Below are 17202 nucleotides of genomic sequence, written 5' to 3' on the forward strand. Positions count from 1 at the left end.
AAAGGGTGGAAAGGAAGAAGACAGAAGATTGTTGGAGTGAGAGTTTTGTAGGAATAGATTACTGTATTACATTGGAGTTGACTATATTTTTTTTAATCATTCTGGAATTGAAGGTTTATAAGCCTGAGTTCTTCGAATTTTGTGCTTAATATCGTAAGCTTTATTTTCTGTAATTTGATCCATTGGGGGTGAATATATTTTTCGGGTTTAATTTGATCAAGCAGTTTGGTATTCTGTATTATGAGGTTTATTTAGTTGTTGATTTGATTTTTATGAATTTTTTGGGATTATTATCTGAATTTATGGGTTAATTGATTATTTCTGAAATTTTGATTTTTTTGATTTTTTTCGAGTTCGATCAAAATTGGAGACGCGTCAAGGAAAAAAATCAACAATCCGATAAAAAAACATCTTAGAAAGAAGAAATTAAGTAATATGATGCAAAATTTGAACTGTTTTAATTATTTTTATTTTTTAGTACTGAATTTGAGTAAATTGTGTTCATTTCTTATTTTAAGGAAAATCGCCATGAGGTATGCAATTTGGTCTGGTTTGTGACAATATTCAATCTATAATTTTAGTTTGTGTATAATCTCGCACGCATGACGTGCATATTAGACTAGTAATACAGATTATACGTACATTTGCAGTAACCGATTCATGGGGAAGTTCTATAAAGTTTATTTCTTTGCTACAACTCAAGGAAATCGTCGTTTTAGACAATGCATTTGTAACGAGTGTAAAGTGGCAGTCTATTTCGATGTGTTTAGTGCAAACCCTCTCTATTATACCATATAAATTATAGGTACATTTACAATAACTTCCTTTTTTTTTAAGTTTTACCGTATTCATTGTTTATGCAATAAGGCTATTTAATTATGATTTTGGATGACAACTCGTATTTTGGATTACAGACTTTCGAAGCATTCCAAACAAAAAATATAGATCTATACCTTTGCATGAAAAAGCGATGAAGCATTAGCATGAAGTTTTAACTTTAATTAAAGATAGACTTCAAATAACTCTACTGCTGTACCTCAATAACAACATAAAAATAATAAGGACAAATTGTTTTTTACCACCTATAAAAATTGAAATATTGTTTTTTATCATCTAAAAAATTAAAATTTGTATTTTACCATCTAAATATAAATTAATATTTTTTTACCACCTGAAAATGAAAAAATAGATGAAACATTTATGTATGGCTATCTAATTCAATTTTCCTTCAATGTTTTACACTCCCTATGTGATTTTCTTTAACTCTTTCACCCTTCTCTCTTTACTTTCATTAAATTTTGTCACTTTTATGAATTAATGATGGTGAAAAATGTATATTAATTCATGGAACATAAAAAGTTGGGGAAGATAATAGAGTTAAATACATGAAATCGTAGAAGAATAGAACATATAAGAAGTATCACCGTTATTGTGGCCCCCTATATAACATTTTCATACATTTTTCCATTTTCCAGGTGGTACAAAACCAAGGTTTAATTTATTTATTTTTAGGTGGTAAAATACAAGTTTTAGTTTTTTAGGTGGTAAAAAATAAATTTCCGATTTTTTTAGATGGTAAAAAACAATTTATCCTAATAAGGTATTAGTCCTAATTCCCTCTTTTGGTATTAGTAATAATTTTAATTTAACAATTAAAAAACAACATAAAAATAAAAAAATAAGAGTAACATATTCAAATCAAGCAACACAAAAACATCGCAATTTAGAAGGTGGACTATGGTGCACATAGAGCTACGTGCACCAAAAGAACACAGTATATAATTGAAAGAACATCTGGTTACGAGAAAAGAATATGAGTATTTTTTTTATTTAGGTTTTAATAAATAGTAAAATAATAAATTATTTTTATAATAAAAAAATGAAATATTATATCGCATGTTCTTTTGCCGTAGTGTCGTGTTCTTTTACTTATGCACACATGTTCTTTTGGTGCACGTAGCTCTATGTGCACCACGGTCCATAGTCCACGAATTGCAAAAACATACGGTATAAAAAAAAAAAAATTTTAAAAAAAAACTTAGCAATAAAATTATATCAACGAAAAATATGCGGATGTGGACTAGCTTAAATAGTTGGTAAAGTATTAAAAGAATAGCATTCAATACTAGATCGAATCTCATCTACATCAATTTGTCGCATTTTTCTTTATGGCTCTCTCTAAACCCACATAAAAAAACACACACACACACAAACTAAAGGGAGATCACCTATAAAATACAGAATAAAACTACTAAAACATGCCAACACGGTGGTATAGTTTAAGGAGCAAGAAAATGGATGAAACATGGTTCTATGTTTTGTCTCTCTTTGCCATTATACAACTAATTCTGATATTCTCCTTCCAACAACAAACTAAAAAAAGGCACAAAATTCTGCCACCAAGTCCTCCATCTCGTCCCATAATAGGTCATCTTCATCTACTCAAAAGCCCGATCATTCATCGCACCTTACAACGTCTTTCCTTGCAGTATGGTTCTATTTTCTCTCTAAAACTCGGGTTTCTTCCCTTCGTTGTCATATCTTCACCCATTGCTGTCGAAGAATGTTTCACGAAAAACGACATTGTCTTAGCCAATAGGCCTCAAGTTCTCGCCGGAAAACACCTACATTACAACTGGACCACCCTTGGAGCCGCCTCGTACGGTCCATTGTGGCAGAACCTACGTAGGTTAACCACCCTGGAGCTGTTCTCGAGTAACCGGTTGAAGTCATTCGCGGGTATAAGAGCACAAGAAGTTAGATCCTTGGTCAAAGCGTTGTTTGGAGGTAATTTAACTCCCTCCATTTCTTATTACGATTGAATACAAGTACACAACAATTATACTTTTTATATTGTTTTTGCTTAGAATTTTTTCATACATACCACCTTTAAGTTTCAGATTTTTATAATTACCGCTTTATAAAATTTAATTCATATTTACTACTCCGTACCTTATTTTATAAAATGTTAAAAACCAACAATACGTTTGTTCTCGAATATTAGTCACTTTTGAAATTTTGACACTATTCACGATTGAAGAGAATCTTTTAATTTTCTTTCAATACATATTTCAAAATGTATTCATGTGTGATCTTGTTTTGTTTTTCTCAGAGTGTTATTTAACAATATCGAAATTTTATATTTTTTTTAACATCCGTATTTGAAGATATTTACATTTAAATATGAAGTTAAAACGGATGAAAAAATGTCAAAAGAGGACTAATATTTAAGATTTAAGAACGGAGGGAGTAAGTATAAAACGTTTCATAAAGTTGAGGTGGTGAATATATACTTTATAAGGTGGTAAAAACAAAAATCTGAAACTAAAAAATTGGTAAATATCCAAACATCATTTTTCTTACTCATACTTACTTTTTCTTAATACCCGTGTGTTTTCCCAAACAGGAACCTTACTAAGAAACGGAGGAAGTAGCCAATCAGAAAAATATGGTAAAGTTGAAATGGAGTCGAAATTTTCAGGGTTGTCCTTTAACATTTTAACTAGGATATTAACTGGGGAAAAATACATATCCTTTAGTGATGAAAATGATGATGATGATGCTCGCCAAGAAGCTGACAAGTTTCTTGGGTTAATGAGGGAAGTTTTCAAGCTTACCGGAGTGTCGAATATGGTTGATTGTTTGCCGGTATTTAGGTGGATTAATTTTCGAAACGTCGAAGGAAGGATGGTGGCAGCAAGGAAAAAGATGGATGATTTTCTAGATGGTCTAATAGAAGAGTGTAGGAAGAAGAGGACCCAAAATGGAGAGAAGAAGACAACAGCCATGATTTATAAGTTGCTGGATTTGCAAGAGTTTGAGCCTGCTAATTACTCTGATCAATTAATCAAGGGGATCATTATGGTATGTTTTTTTATATTATTTGGGGGGAACGCTATAACTTTTGTGATTTTGTGAATTGCTATCTTTAAAAAAGAAAATTATATTTTACTATCATAAGATTGGTTTAAATTTTACCGTCTCATAAGATTGGTTTATGCGACTAACACTATCATTTGACGTTTGTTGTTAATGTTTTCCGCCTTTGAAACCCACAACTACAGTTTTTTTTATTATGGCACATGAACAACGCAATTTAGAAGGTGGACCATGGTGCACAGTGAGCATGGTGCACCTTAAGAACACTAGTATGTAATTAAAAGAACATCTCATTACGTGAAAAGAACATGGATATATTTTTTTATTATTTTTAATAAATAGTGAAATAATATGTTATTTTTTATAACAAAAAAGTAAAACATTATATCGCATGTTCTTTTGTCGTAGTGTCATGTTCTTTTGTTTATGCACATGTGTTCTTTTGGTGCACCATGCTCACTGTGCACCATGGTCCATTGTCCACGAATTGGTCAAACAAACCAAACTGATAAGGTAATTAAATTTAAAAAGGTTTTTAAAAGATAATGTTTCACAAAACCAAAAAATTAAAGGTAGTGTTTTACAAAAACCCCTTTTTTATTCTACAAACTTAATTTTGATGAGTTAGTTTCTTGTTAGACCGTCTCACAACTCTAACTAGGGCTGTGCACCGGTCCAAATCCGGCCCGGTCTGGACCGGAACCGGAATGGACCGGATCCGGAATCTTGTATTTTTCGTGTCCTGACTCTCTAACTATGGGATCACTTTGATGTGTTGTCTGAAAAATGCAAGTAACCGTTAATGAATACACCCAGGCATGTAGATTATTGTAGGCCTAATAAAATGGCGAGTCAGTCCGGGCCCAAAAGAGGGCCAATTTTTTAGCTCAAACCACTATTTGAGGTCATTTTTGGGCCGGGATAAATGTGTAACTTAAGATTTGAGCCGCCGAAACAAAATTTTAAGTTGGGTCGGTGCTGGCCCAAAACGGGCCAAAACCCGGCATTTTCTGAGTCGGGCAATAAAGAGGCGTTGTAATATTTGGGGAACGTAAACGTTACAAATTGTTTTGTACGTAGTATTCATGAAAATGTTGTCCATTTATGATTCATTTGGTGATTGCAGGTAATATTGATAGCAGGAACAGATACATCAGCTGTTACAATGGAATGGGCTTTATCGTTATTGTTAAACCACCCTAATGTACTCCAAAAGGCAAGAGAAGAAATAGACAATTATAAAGGCATTAATAATGATGAACTTGTAGAAGAAGTTGATCTCCCTAACCTTCCTTACCTCCAATGCATCATCAACGAGACACTTCGACTCTTCCCAGCAGCTCCATTACTAATCGCACACCAAGCATCCGAAGATATAACCATTTCAGGGTACAACATCGACAAAGGTAAATCTATATTGATCAACGCGTGGGCAATTCATAGAGATCCAAGTATATGGGAGGACCCATTGAGCTTTAGGCCCGAGAGGTTTGAAGGGTTAAAGAGCGAAGATTATAGATTCACTTTTATCCCATTCGGGCTAGGGAGGAGGTCTTGCCCCGGGGCGACTCTTGCTAATAGACTGATAGGACTAACTTTGGCAACTTTGATTCAATGTTTTGATTGGGAAAGGGTTGATGAAAACAATGTAGATTTAACTGAAGGTCCTGGACTAACAATGCCCAAGGCTAAACCACTTGTAGCTATGTGTAGAGCACGTAAGAGCATTATAAATGTCTTATCCAATATGTAACGTTGGAATGTTGGATCGCTCAAGACCAACGTTACACCAGTTTTGAGCGATCCATCAAGGCCCTGAAATAACAATATGTAATTTATGTACCAGGGTATACAATGTTTAATGTGCACCTAATTTCATAAGGTAGTTTTCGTAAACAGTTGTCTAAGAATACTAAATACTCCAGTATTTCTTTTCTCCGGACAATCATATTATTCAGATATAAGTAAGAACTTTAAAAAAACATCTATAATTATTACTATATTCCAATTAAATTCTTAATTACGCAGTTACCCGGATGTTAATGCAAAAGTTGGTTATTAATTTGTCATAAAATTTTAGAAATTTTATATTTTGCCATTCGATTTGTATTTTATTACCTAAAAATCTCCAACCTTTATTTTAGCACCTAAGAAATTTAAAAAGTTCTTCTTACTACAATTTAACCACAAAGTAAACAACGCCAATCGTGGAGCCCCACAAATTAAGCTTCCCCCAATTTATTTTACGGATTTTTCATGAAATACCCCCGAATTATGGCGTAATTCACCAAATGCCCCCCGACTTTCAGAAATTCACCAAATGCCCCTCACAAATGACTTAATACCCAAAATACCCTTACTAATGACGCGCCGTTAGTCCTCCGTTAGCCTAATTTTTAAATTCACCAAATACCCCTATTTTATAACTTATTTCATATAATACCCCTATTCTGAAACTTAATTCACCAAATACACATAACTTAAAATTACCCATTTTGATGCTCAGCGACTAGTTTTTATGTTTGAAAATTAGCCGTTGCTTATTGTTTGCTTATAAAAACCCCTTTTCTGACTATTTATTGTAGTTTTTCTATTGTTTTGTTAATTTCATATCATTTTTGTCATGAGTTTTCTTTCAAAATCATCATCCACACCCATGAATCCACATATGTAAGAGTCCCAAACAATTTCTAATATTATGGGAGGAAATTTCCATCTAAGGCTCCGATACAACACTCAGTAAGTTTCAATTATGATCCAATAAGTTCAGGCCTCATCCAGTAAAGACAATGCACTTTAGCTGAGCAAAAGGCCAAAAAACCCCATTTTCAAAGGGATCTTATGTAAGTGAAGCTGAAGTAATTCAATCTAAAGCTAACACCTTAATTTTCTTATTGTCCGAATGGTAAAGAAACTAAAAAATCAAGTTCAATAACACATATATTTTTATCACAACCTCGATTTCAACTTGGATTCATGATGTGAAAATCTTGAGTTTGGAGGCAAATCTTTGTGCCAAGATTCATGGTTTTTCACTGGTTCATGAGCTTTGGAACATACCTTAGTTTCATTTTTTTTTTCTTGTTCCCTCAAATCCAAAAATAGACATTTGTCCATAAATCTGACCATGTCAATAGGACCTAGCTCAAAAGAAAAGTGGGAAAACCTTTATGCCTCGACTGTAAGGTTGAGAGAAAGTTAGGAGATTGAAGAAAGATGTTTGGAGGCAGTAGAGACAGGAGACAAAAGGGAGTTAACGTTAAATATGTGGCATGGAAGCAATAGAAGCCGAGGTAGCTGGAAGATATGCGTTAGAATAAAATTAATAAGAGCTTTATTTTTAATCTGTTTGCATATGTTAAAGATATTTCCCATATTGAAAAAGGAATACCTTCCGATTGCATGGTAAATATAATTAATTGGTCACATAAAGAATAAGGTACAAAAGAAGTAGCTATTTTCTTGAAGAGTTGCGACGTTTTGAGGTGTTTTTAGGAGTGTTTTATGTTTTAGTGTTGTACCGGAGCTTCAGATTGAGTGTTGTATCAGATATTCGGATGTCAAATTTTCTCCCATGATAACAAAATTTATTTGGGACTCTTACATATGTGGACTCATTGGGTGTGGATGATGATTTTGAAAGAAAACTCATGACAAAAATGATATGAAATTAACAAAATAATAGGAAAACTACAATAAACCGTCAGAAAAAGAGTATTTATAAGCAAACAATAAGCAACGGCTAATTTTCAAACACAAAAACTAGCCGTTGAGCATCAAAATGAGTAATTTTAAGTTATTGGTATTTGGTGAATTAAGTTTCTGAATAAGGGTATTTGGTGAAATAAGTATTAAAATAGGGGTATTTGGTGAATTTGAAAATTAGGTTAACGGAGGACTAACGGCGCATCATTAGTAAGGGTATTTTGGGTATTAAGTCATTTGTGAGGGGCACTTGGTGAATTTCTGAAAGTCGAGGGGCATTTGGTGAATTACGCCAAAATTCGGGGGTATTTCATGAAAAATCCGTTTATTTTATCTTCTTCTTTACTCCTCTCATTATATTTTTCACCTTCTTTACTCCTCTTCAATTCTTACCAGCCGTCGCACTTCAAACCTCTAAACTATTATACAACACGTTTAAACACATCAGAGAAATGCCTTTGAAATAGGCCCAGCAACTATTCCATTCACTTTTTTAACGTAATTAATTTATTTGTAAGTGATAAATTAAAAGTATGAGGAGAATGAGACACAATTTTAGTTTTTTTTTTCATAGGTAGTACACAAATTTGAATTTCTATTTTATAGGTGTTTTTAGATTTTTCAATAAAAATCGATTCAATTTTAGGCCCTTTGTCTCTGTGTTTTCACATCGAGAATTCTTTGAAGCACAAGCTAATTCTAGAGTATCCAAAGTACGAACGAGATGGATGTTTGTTGTCCCAACCATTCTTGTTAGTCCCAACCCAGATACGAAAGGCTGCTCTTGCTGAAATCATTACTCTTCATTCTCCCGTGCTCTAGCAATTGCGCTCTCTAGACCACTCCTCACACTTCTAAATGTAATAACCATCTAAAAGTTTATCCTTCAAAAATTATTCATAATATGTTAATAAAAACATGTTAAATTACTCAGTTTACAATAATTTATCATACACCGATTACAGGTCAAACCTATTGCATCTTATTAGCCTCTCATATCACTTAATGGATAGGATACTTTTGAACACCTACATGACTATTACGAGAAAGTTTAAAATAGTAACAGAATTGATCCAAGGACGCTAACAACCTTTACGAGTACTATCAAATACACAACTAATTTTTACCAATAAAGATTATTAGCATCCAAAATAGACGCTCTATAAAATGGATTTAGCCAACCTCAACTACTTACCTACATGATATCCTGCAGATGATGACCTGCAGATCACTACATCATCTGCGCGACAACAGAACTAAGAAACGAAACGCACCACAACCACAACTGAATTAGGATTGCCTTGGGTTCCCAGTTGAATATAAACAAAAGAAGGGAGTTCCTTTCTTTCTACCCTTTCTTTCTGGATAACAGAGCTATACAACCATGTACACGTTTTCCTACATACAAATTTACGGAACCATGAAAAAGAAAAAAAAAGAAAAAAACACCCCACCCCTTCCTCTCACGCCTACGAAGAATAAATCAGGCATGAGTTGTTACCACAGAATAAGCAGCAAAGTCATTTAAAAGGAACATTTGCACTTCTAACTAATTCTAAACAGACCAACGTCCATAAGTAACTGCTGCAATGGTGAGGAAACACAGTAGGGTAGAAGTAGAACACCATGCTTGGAGAAGTAGAGGTCACCCTACCCTCATTTTAGGTGTGAATCATACGCGTCTAAAAGGGATTCCGGAACAATCAGGGGCAATTTCTCTATATACATAAACAGCCTCCTAAGATTCTCCTTCGTCAATGTCGCCATGTCAACTACGTCTCTGCTGTCAGTGAACACCCAAAGATCTCCAGAGTTCACCCTCTTCAGACTATCTCGACAGAAGGGGCAAGACTGTGACCTTGACCGCCTGCAACATGAAAACATCACACTTAATTTCTGCACTGAAGACAACTCATATGAAAAATTCGGAGAAACCACCATTAAGTATACTGCAGTGATTATTAAATAACAAAATCATTTTTCCTTTGTAACTTGAAGGCTGCAAAATTCATTTGAACACATGACCTTGTGATTTTGTAGTAGAATGGTATGTTCACTCACAAAACTCTAAAACCACAGACCATGTAAGCAAGGAAAATATAAATCAACACTACACTAAACAAGTATCTTAACCCATTAGCCAGCAATCAAGAAACTGTAAAGCTCAAAATAAAGAAATCACTTTGTTGACAACAATAATGTAGAGATTTCCAAAATATAGCATATATTGATCAACTTCTTGTATTCTGTAATTTCGACCATTTCATCACCATATCTCAAAGGATATTATAAAAATGGATTCTTGTATGAGCAAGGAAAGCAAGAAGTTTGTGTCATACACCACAGAAGGAGTTAGTGATGGGCTTAATGGGGTGACTTGTTAACTTCATAGAATGCCACTTGAAGGCATTTGAAATGAAATGCTACGATGTTTCTATTTTGTGACTTCTACATTTGGGGTGAACTTTTTGCAATTAAACGGCCTGTCACCAAGAGTTTATCTCCGTAGCTCCTTGCTAGAAGGATGTCGACGAACGCGAAGTTCTCTACAAAATATATATTGGATATTTGGATGAAGTGTATGTCAGAACAAACCCTGCCCCATCCCCCGCCCCAAGATCCGTCATGCAGCTCAAGTCAGTTATGTGGACTGTGGCTGATATGTCCAAGTCAGTTGCGTCTATAGCACAAAAACACAACAATGCATACCTTATATGCAGAATGTAAGAATAATAAACAAGTATCTCATTTCATCCTCAATTCTCTTGATTACATCTTGGACCATCAAGCACATCGCATTCTGATAATAAAGCTTCAGCGTCTTACTTCTAGGAAGTCAACTTTTAGCTTCACACAGAACAGCAACAACAACAAAGCCTATTGCTACACACATGGGCAATTAAAGTGACAAATGATGGCTCCAACAAGGTAATGAAATTAAACTTTATGTCACTAAAGCTAACCACTTCCCAGCCACCTTTTCGCATTTGAGCCAACATACCAAACAAAATCTTCAACCAAACCTTGACTTCTAGAAACAGCTTCAATAATGACAAAGAGAGAGAGAAATTGCAAACCCCAATAAAAAGGCCACTAATCCAGTTAAAATACTTGCCGTGCGTCGTCCATGCCAATACAGACAACATTGAAGTAAGAATGACAGATGAGCAGCCATCTTTTCTACAAATATTTTGAGCCCCCTACTCCCCACTACTAAAAGTAACCACTTTCTCATAGTATATAAAAATCAGCTCTAGGTTAATTAAAGAAAGAAAAGAATTCCCACCACCATATATGCAAATAGGTGACATCAGCATTAACTAATCTGTCCTTTCTTGACAGGCCACGCAAAATCTCCACAATCAAATCTATTTGAAAACCCACCCAAGCAAAGAAAAGCTACCCCTTCATTAGAGAGTCAAAACTAAAAATGAGATTAAAAAAAAAATCGACGAGTCGGGTTTCCAACAGATGGGTCACTATTTTTCAAGTTAATAACTATAGCGCTCCACTCTCACTTAATTAACAAGCTCCTCTTCAGTTCCCTTTCAATTAGTAGCACTGGCACAGCATCATCGCAGCCATGACCTAACTAAGGAGGATAATGGAGCAGAACATGAGCAACTACAACTACATCGCCCATAAATAAAATACCCAACTGAAACAGCTCAGCATCAGAATCACCAGACATACCCAGATTAAAAGCCCAACAAGATTTCTATATATTTGGGAAGATCAACTTTAACAATCTAAAGCTCCATCAATTTTATCACTATAAGCAACCTCTAACAAGTCAAATTTTCCAACTTTAGCAACTTGAACAAAACGCGAGTATGGCTCCTGCCAGCCTCATCTTCCCTCTTAAAGAAGGTAGCACGCATAAACTTAGGCTGAATCTATGTTCCATGCAACAAGCATGCATCAAAAAAAATTGCTTGTACAAAATCTCCAAGGCATTACTGTCACCAAACGACCCAGACAGCAATGCGGAAGGCCAAATCCGTTAAAACATTGTGACAACCAGGACGCCATAATATGCAAACAGCCCTACCATACCCTTAAGTCAGACCTATTTCCAACAGAAACTTTTAAGGAACAGCCGACCAGGTAGCTGTGGGAGACCTCAATGCACTCTCTCACTTCAATTCAACCTAATGTATAACGCCGTTGCCATGTGGTATTTCTTTAGCAATTAGCATTCAATTCATCTTCATGCTCTCACATAGAATGGATTATGAATATGTGTCAAAACAGAACAGAAACATGTATCCTGGTCTAAGCACAAACATCACACACACTGAGGTCTTGAGATCGGCCTCTAAACTTTTGTTTCCCTCTTTCAGCAGGCGTCTAACACACCCCCCCCCCCCCCCCCCCCCACACACACACACAGGTGAGAAAAATGGTTAGGGTTAGGGATTGGCCTCAAACCCCCCGCCATAGGTTGTTTTTCACTAACATTTCCCTAAACAAGATGCTGCAACATGAAATCTTTGACTGCAATCAATATTGTGTTCTATAAAATAAATAAGATTCATAAGAAATCAAATTTTCCTGAAAACCCCTCCACGAGAACGAGTGACAGAAAATTGAACTTACCATTCTCGATAGCACTTCAGGCACATGACATGGTTGCAATTTGGCAGCACAATTTTGCTATAATTTTCCATGCATATACCACACTCTTCCTCTCTTTCAATATCCATATCTGTATACTGCCTATATTCATCTTCGTCTCTTTTCCGGTATCTTTCCATGCAAACAACTTTCTGTTTTTTATCTTCACTATCAGTAACGCCACTTTCAAGTTGTAACAAGGAGGGATATATTACAGCTGCCAGCACAGGAAAAACATACATCATCATTATGAAAAAACAGGACAAGCAGCCATATATGTGGATAAAAGTTTGCATCATTCAAAAGCAGACCCTACCATAAAACTCTCTGATGCTCGCTTTCCTTTCATGTGTTGACATGGTAGTGGTGCCATCCACATAAACCTGAAGAAAAAGGGAGAGGTTAAGCAACAAGCTATGACATTGCACATAGCAAAGAACGAAATAACAATTTAGAAAATTCGATCAAGATTAATAGCTTACCTTATAAATAAGAATTCTCAACAGACCTAGCGCTCCTGCCAAGTTGCAATCCGTCCACTGGACCAAGAAAAGCAAGAAATGAGCGGCAGGAGCATATGACATTCTCATTTGAACGCATGCCCCATCATACTCCCTTGGGAATTCAGATGCTCTGCAAGCAACAGTGGAAAAAAACGTTAAATAAGAAGCAGATAATAATGCCAACCTGGCAAAAATCCTCTACCTTAGATTACATAGATAACACTTGAAACTTGATCAAAGAAAAACTCTGCACCTCTCAGTCTCTCAGTATCTTTGAAACAGTAAACCGCAACAGAAAATGAAGCCAAACTGGCTCAATGTTAAAGATATTCCAACAATTGTTTTCCAGACTCGGCATGGCTTTAGCAACACTATCAGCTATGATTTTGAAATCCAAAACGGTTTACACTTTAAAGTCAGAAGCCAAAAATCGCAGTTAAACCCACAATGAAGCTGACTATTACCAAAAAAAAAAGTTGTTCATTCACAACAAAAAAAATCGAACTAATGAAGTACTCAGATAGTCGGACGCAGTGATATTATTCATATTGCTCAACATTATACACCCTCTAATCCTCTATCGTTCTATTGCGACTTCAGAATTGCATACTCAGAGCATAAGAAAAATTAACTCCAAAAAACTAACCACAATGGCCATTGGCCACTGGCCAGGCATTACAAATTTATAATTGCACAATTAACTTAAGAGCATCAAACTCTACCGGCTCCACCGCAGTAAGACCAATAATTAAACTTACCGATTACGTTATACTGTTATGTGTGAAGATGACAAAGTACTAAACAACCCCACTTCAATCTAACTGTTAGGTATGTAGGGTCTAAATGAAAAATTCCAAAAACAATAAATTTCATCATATCTCAGCTCATCCTTCACAATTCACAAACCGACAGCTAGCCGTGTCACACTGCCTCACCTCTCTCCCTTCTGAAATTGATTTCTTTGTTAATAGTGAGGACTAATGAACTTGATCAAACACAATGCAATCACAACAAACTGCTGATAAAAAAAAGGTCAGATTTTTTTAATTCTCAACAACATAGAAGCTGCACAAATAAACTAAAGTACAGTAAATTAGCATCAACCTAGTGGATGACAACTTTTGGTGTAAGACCTGAGATCAAATCCCGTCTACATCACTGTTTTTTTTTTTTTGCAACTTTCTCTACACCCAACAAGAAAAATCAACCAACAATCAGAACCCTAGAGAGAGAAAGTCACAAGGGTTTGAAATGAGGAATTAATCATCAATAAACCCCCAAATAAGGAAACTTTATCCGCATCTATTAATTTACAGATTATATAAATAATGAATTTCAGAAGAACAAAATACAAACAAAAAAGGAAGGTGATTGTTGATGGCTTACAGAGTATTAGCATGTTGAATATCAGCTTCTAGAACTTTCAAAGAATCCTTGAACGACTTTCGCATGGGAGAAGCCACATACATTTCCAATAATTTCTCTCTCCTCTGTTTCTTCTCTTACACCCTTCAAATTTAAATCCCCGGAATAATAATAATCAAAAAGAAAAAGAAATCAAAACCTACAATTCCACCATCAAATTAAATTATAATTGAAGCAAACCCATCAACTAATTGATGATTTTTCACCTAAAATTTCATATACCCAGAATTCAAAATCAAAAACCCAGAAAAACCCTAAGAAAACTACAGACAATCTCTCTCTATCTAGACTATGGAAGAAGTTTTCTCTCTCTAAAAGAGAAGGGAAGTTTAGCCCTTTTCTGGGTTCTTCTTTGAATTTCTTTTTAACTTTTTTATATTTTTTTCCTTCTTTGAGGGGAAAGAAAAAAGGTGGATTATGTGTGAAGATGACAAGTGGATTTATGTAATAAATGTCATCTTGAGGTTTTTACTCAACAAAAAAAAATCATAAAAGTTATCCATTATTTATTTATAGATAATATAAAAATGATAATGATAAAATTGATAATATTAAAAAAAACGCAAAATGATAATGATACCAAAAAAAAATTAAAAATGATAATGTTAATAATTAAAAATAATGATGAGGAGGTGAAAAAAATCAGTAGAATGATAATGATGGATAATGACAAATGGTGGTATGGCCTTATCCAATCTTTTTGGTTCGTCTCACCCCACAGCCCCACTAAAAAAATACAAATACACTATTTTAGATTTTTAGCTAGTGACTTGATTTTTAGCTATCTTTTGCTTTCAGGAGCGCCTATTATTGACTTTTACTAGAATTTTTATTTAATTTCTCGAATAAAATATGTTTTGGAGAAATATCTAAGCAACTATGCAAGTGGTGTTTGGGGCTTTTTTATATGGTAAAATTAATTCATTAATAAAAAATAAATTATTTTTTTTATAATAAAGAGTTACTTTATTTATTTATTTTTTGAGGGCAAGAGTTACTTGATTAATTAATTAAACTAATAGCACCTATTACATAATTGTCTTTTGAGGGAAATGATAAATTCAAGGAATAATTCACTTCTTCCAAAGAAATCAACTTTGAAAAAATATGCATTTTCTTGGACGAAGTAAAATTTCCTTGGATTTATCACCTCCCGCCTTTTGAATTCAAGTTCCCAACTTGTACATGGTTGTTGGTCGTTTCATGCACTTGTTCCAATAGTTCAGAGTTTCTAAAATTATTACAACCATACAGGGTAACATCATTGTGGTGGTAAACACAAAGGTTCAAATTAATGGGGGTTAACATTTGCTCTTTGCTGGCACTTCTTCATTGATGTCGAGCTTTCCTAGCAATGTGATCCGCTTCTTTTACCTTGTCTTGTTTGACGTTCATCAAGCAAAGTTTGTCTATTCTTTAGAGAAATTCCCTGTAATTTTTGTAGATGTTAGTCCACCAATCAGTTGGCGTGATAGCACAATTAATCACTTCCATTGCTTTTTTACTATCTGAAATGAGTTTGACATGATCCCATTGTTTCTCTTCTATCCATCTAAGTGTCTCACCAATAGCTAGGCTTTCGGTAGAGGTTGCATCTATGGTGCTGAAGATACCAGCTATAGCAGACACCCATTCACTTGTTACAGTTCGACAAACAACAGCAAAGCCAGCCAGCAAGGATTTCTTACTGAAAGATACATCAACTTGAATAATAAAGTTAAAATCACCAATATCCTCTACGACTTAATTAGAGCAACTAGGGCTTTTGTTGACAGCTTGAGATGTACTAAATTCAATGGCTAACCAATGCTTTTGAGAAATCCAAGGCGCATTGTGTTTGTTTTCATTTTGGAAGAGGCACAAATTCCTTCTTATCCATATTCGCCAAAGACAAAAGGCAAACATAGTATGATGTGGTACAATGGTGGCAGGGTGGTTTGCATCATCAGTAGTATCAATATTAATCATGAACCAGGTTTTAAAATTAGTGATGTAGTCCTTATTCTTAAAAGGGGTCCCTTCCCAAAATTAACTATCCTTAGGACAAGTGTAGAAAATATGATTTAGGTCCTCTATTTCACCTGGGAAGAATTTGCAGCAGTTATTTGGGATGATACACCTATTTGCTAGCCTGTTGGCCGTTGGAAGTCTGTCCCATAGGATGGTCCACAAAATGATCTTTATCTTTAGAGGGCAGTGGGTGTTCCAGACAGAATTCCAAGCAGGATTTGGGGTGTGATCATGGTTAATATCATTCCAGAGAAACATATAGGCTAATTTGAGGTCAAAGAAGGAGCCTTTACCTAGGGTACAAAAGGGGAGGTCTTGTCCTTTAGCTGGGATATGTATTGCCGAAATCCATCGGGTGATGTTAGGGGGGAGAGTGAGGGAGAGATGATTGAAAACCCACTGATCAGAACTCATTAAGGAGTTCACGGTAAGGTTCTCTTCATTAAATTGCAGAGGACCATGGATGAGTTGCCTAAGAGAACCTTTCCTTGTCCAATCATTAAGCCAAAGATTGATATTAAGCCCATTCCCAATACACCACCCAGTACACTTAGAGTAGAGGTCCCATCCTTTCCCGACATTTTGCCAAATGTGAGAGCCAAGATTAAAGGGAGCTGGGTAGTTCATGTTATTGACATATTTCTCTTTGATTAGTTGGGCGTCCAAGTTATTGGAGGTGTCAAGCTTCCAGCAAAGCTTAGTTAGGAGGGCATAATTCATGATAGTGGTTGCTCTAACATTAAGGCCACCACAATCAATGGGGGCACACACTTTCAGCCAGGACAACAAATGGGTTTTCATCTTTTCCGCGGTAGAGTCCAATAGGAATCTAGCACAGGTCTGGTCCAGTTCAACAAGAGAAGCTTTAGGGAGGAGGAGGGTTTTCATGGAGTAGTTTTCTATGGTGTTAAGAGAAGATTTGATAAGGGTCCATCTCCCCGCTTTGGATAAGCACTTAGATTTCCCGTTTGCAAGCTTGCCTTTCATTTTTTTTCTCAAAATATGCTCTACTTGACTTCTACAAGGTCTCTTGTCAATTAAGGAAAAGCCTAGGTAGATACCT

General features: G+C 35.2%; 2 protein-coding genes across 2 annotated transcripts; one reads left to right on the forward strand and one right to left on the reverse strand.

Annotated features, from left to right (window-relative positions):
• The first annotated feature begins 2044 nt into the window (after positions 1–2044).
• Positions 2045–5806, forward strand: LOC110802437 (cytochrome P450 81Q32). The gene is made up of 3 exons (XM_022007877.2): positions 2045–2787; positions 3407–3864; positions 5006–5806. The coding sequence occupies exons 1-3, from the start codon at positions 2259–2261 to the stop codon at positions 5630–5632; spliced, it is 1614 nt and encodes a 537-aa protein (XP_021863569.2). The 5' UTR covers positions 2045–2258; the 3' UTR covers positions 5633–5806.
• Positions 5807–8855: 3049 nt separating this feature from the next.
• On the reverse strand, positions 8856–14706 carry LOC110802436 (E3 ubiquitin-protein ligase AIRP2). Its single transcript, XM_022007876.2, has 5 exons — positions 14091–14706; positions 12684–12834; positions 12518–12584; positions 12184–12418; positions 8856–9451 (listed from the first exon to the last, which is right to left on the reverse strand). Exons 1-5 carry the CDS (start codon positions 14171–14173, stop codon positions 9241–9243), a joined length of 747 nt encoding a protein of 248 aa, XP_021863568.1. The 5' UTR covers positions 14174–14706; the 3' UTR covers positions 8856–9240.
• Between the last annotated feature and the right edge of the window lie 2496 nt (positions 14707–17202).

This window comes from Spinacia oleracea, chromosome 6 (genome assembly GCF_020520425.1).
Source record: "Spinacia oleracea cultivar Varoflay chromosome 6, BTI_SOV_V1, whole genome shotgun sequence".
Lineage (NCBI taxonomy): Eukaryota > Viridiplantae > Streptophyta > Magnoliopsida > Caryophyllales > Amaranthaceae > Spinacia > Spinacia oleracea.

Bases quoted from the DNA above. Each gene is read 5' to 3' on its own strand.
- LOC110802437 (XM_022007877.2), top strand. From the start codon at position 2,259: ATGCCAACACGGTGGTATAGTTTAAGGAGCAAGAAAATGGATGAAACA. The intron at 2,788-3,406 runs GTAATTTAACTC...TTTCCCAAACAG, and splicing joins GGTCAAAGCGTTGTTTGGAG to GAACCTTACTAAGAAACGGA. The intron at 3,865-5,005 runs GTATGTTTTTTT...TGGTGATTGCAG, and splicing joins TAATCAAGGGGATCATTATG to GTAATATTGATAGCAGGAAC.
- LOC110802436 (XM_022007876.2), bottom strand. From the start codon at position 14,173: ATGTATGTGGCTTCTCCCATGCGAAAGTCGTTCAAGGATTCTTTGAAA. The intron at 12,835-14,090 runs GTAAGCCATCAA...TGTTGCTTGCAG, and splicing joins ATTCAACATGCTAATACTCT to AGCATCTGAATTCCCAAGGG. The intron at 12,419-12,517 runs GTAGGGTCTGCT...CTGTGCTGGCAG, and splicing joins GAGCATCAGAGAGTTTTATG to CTGTAATATATCCCTCCTTG.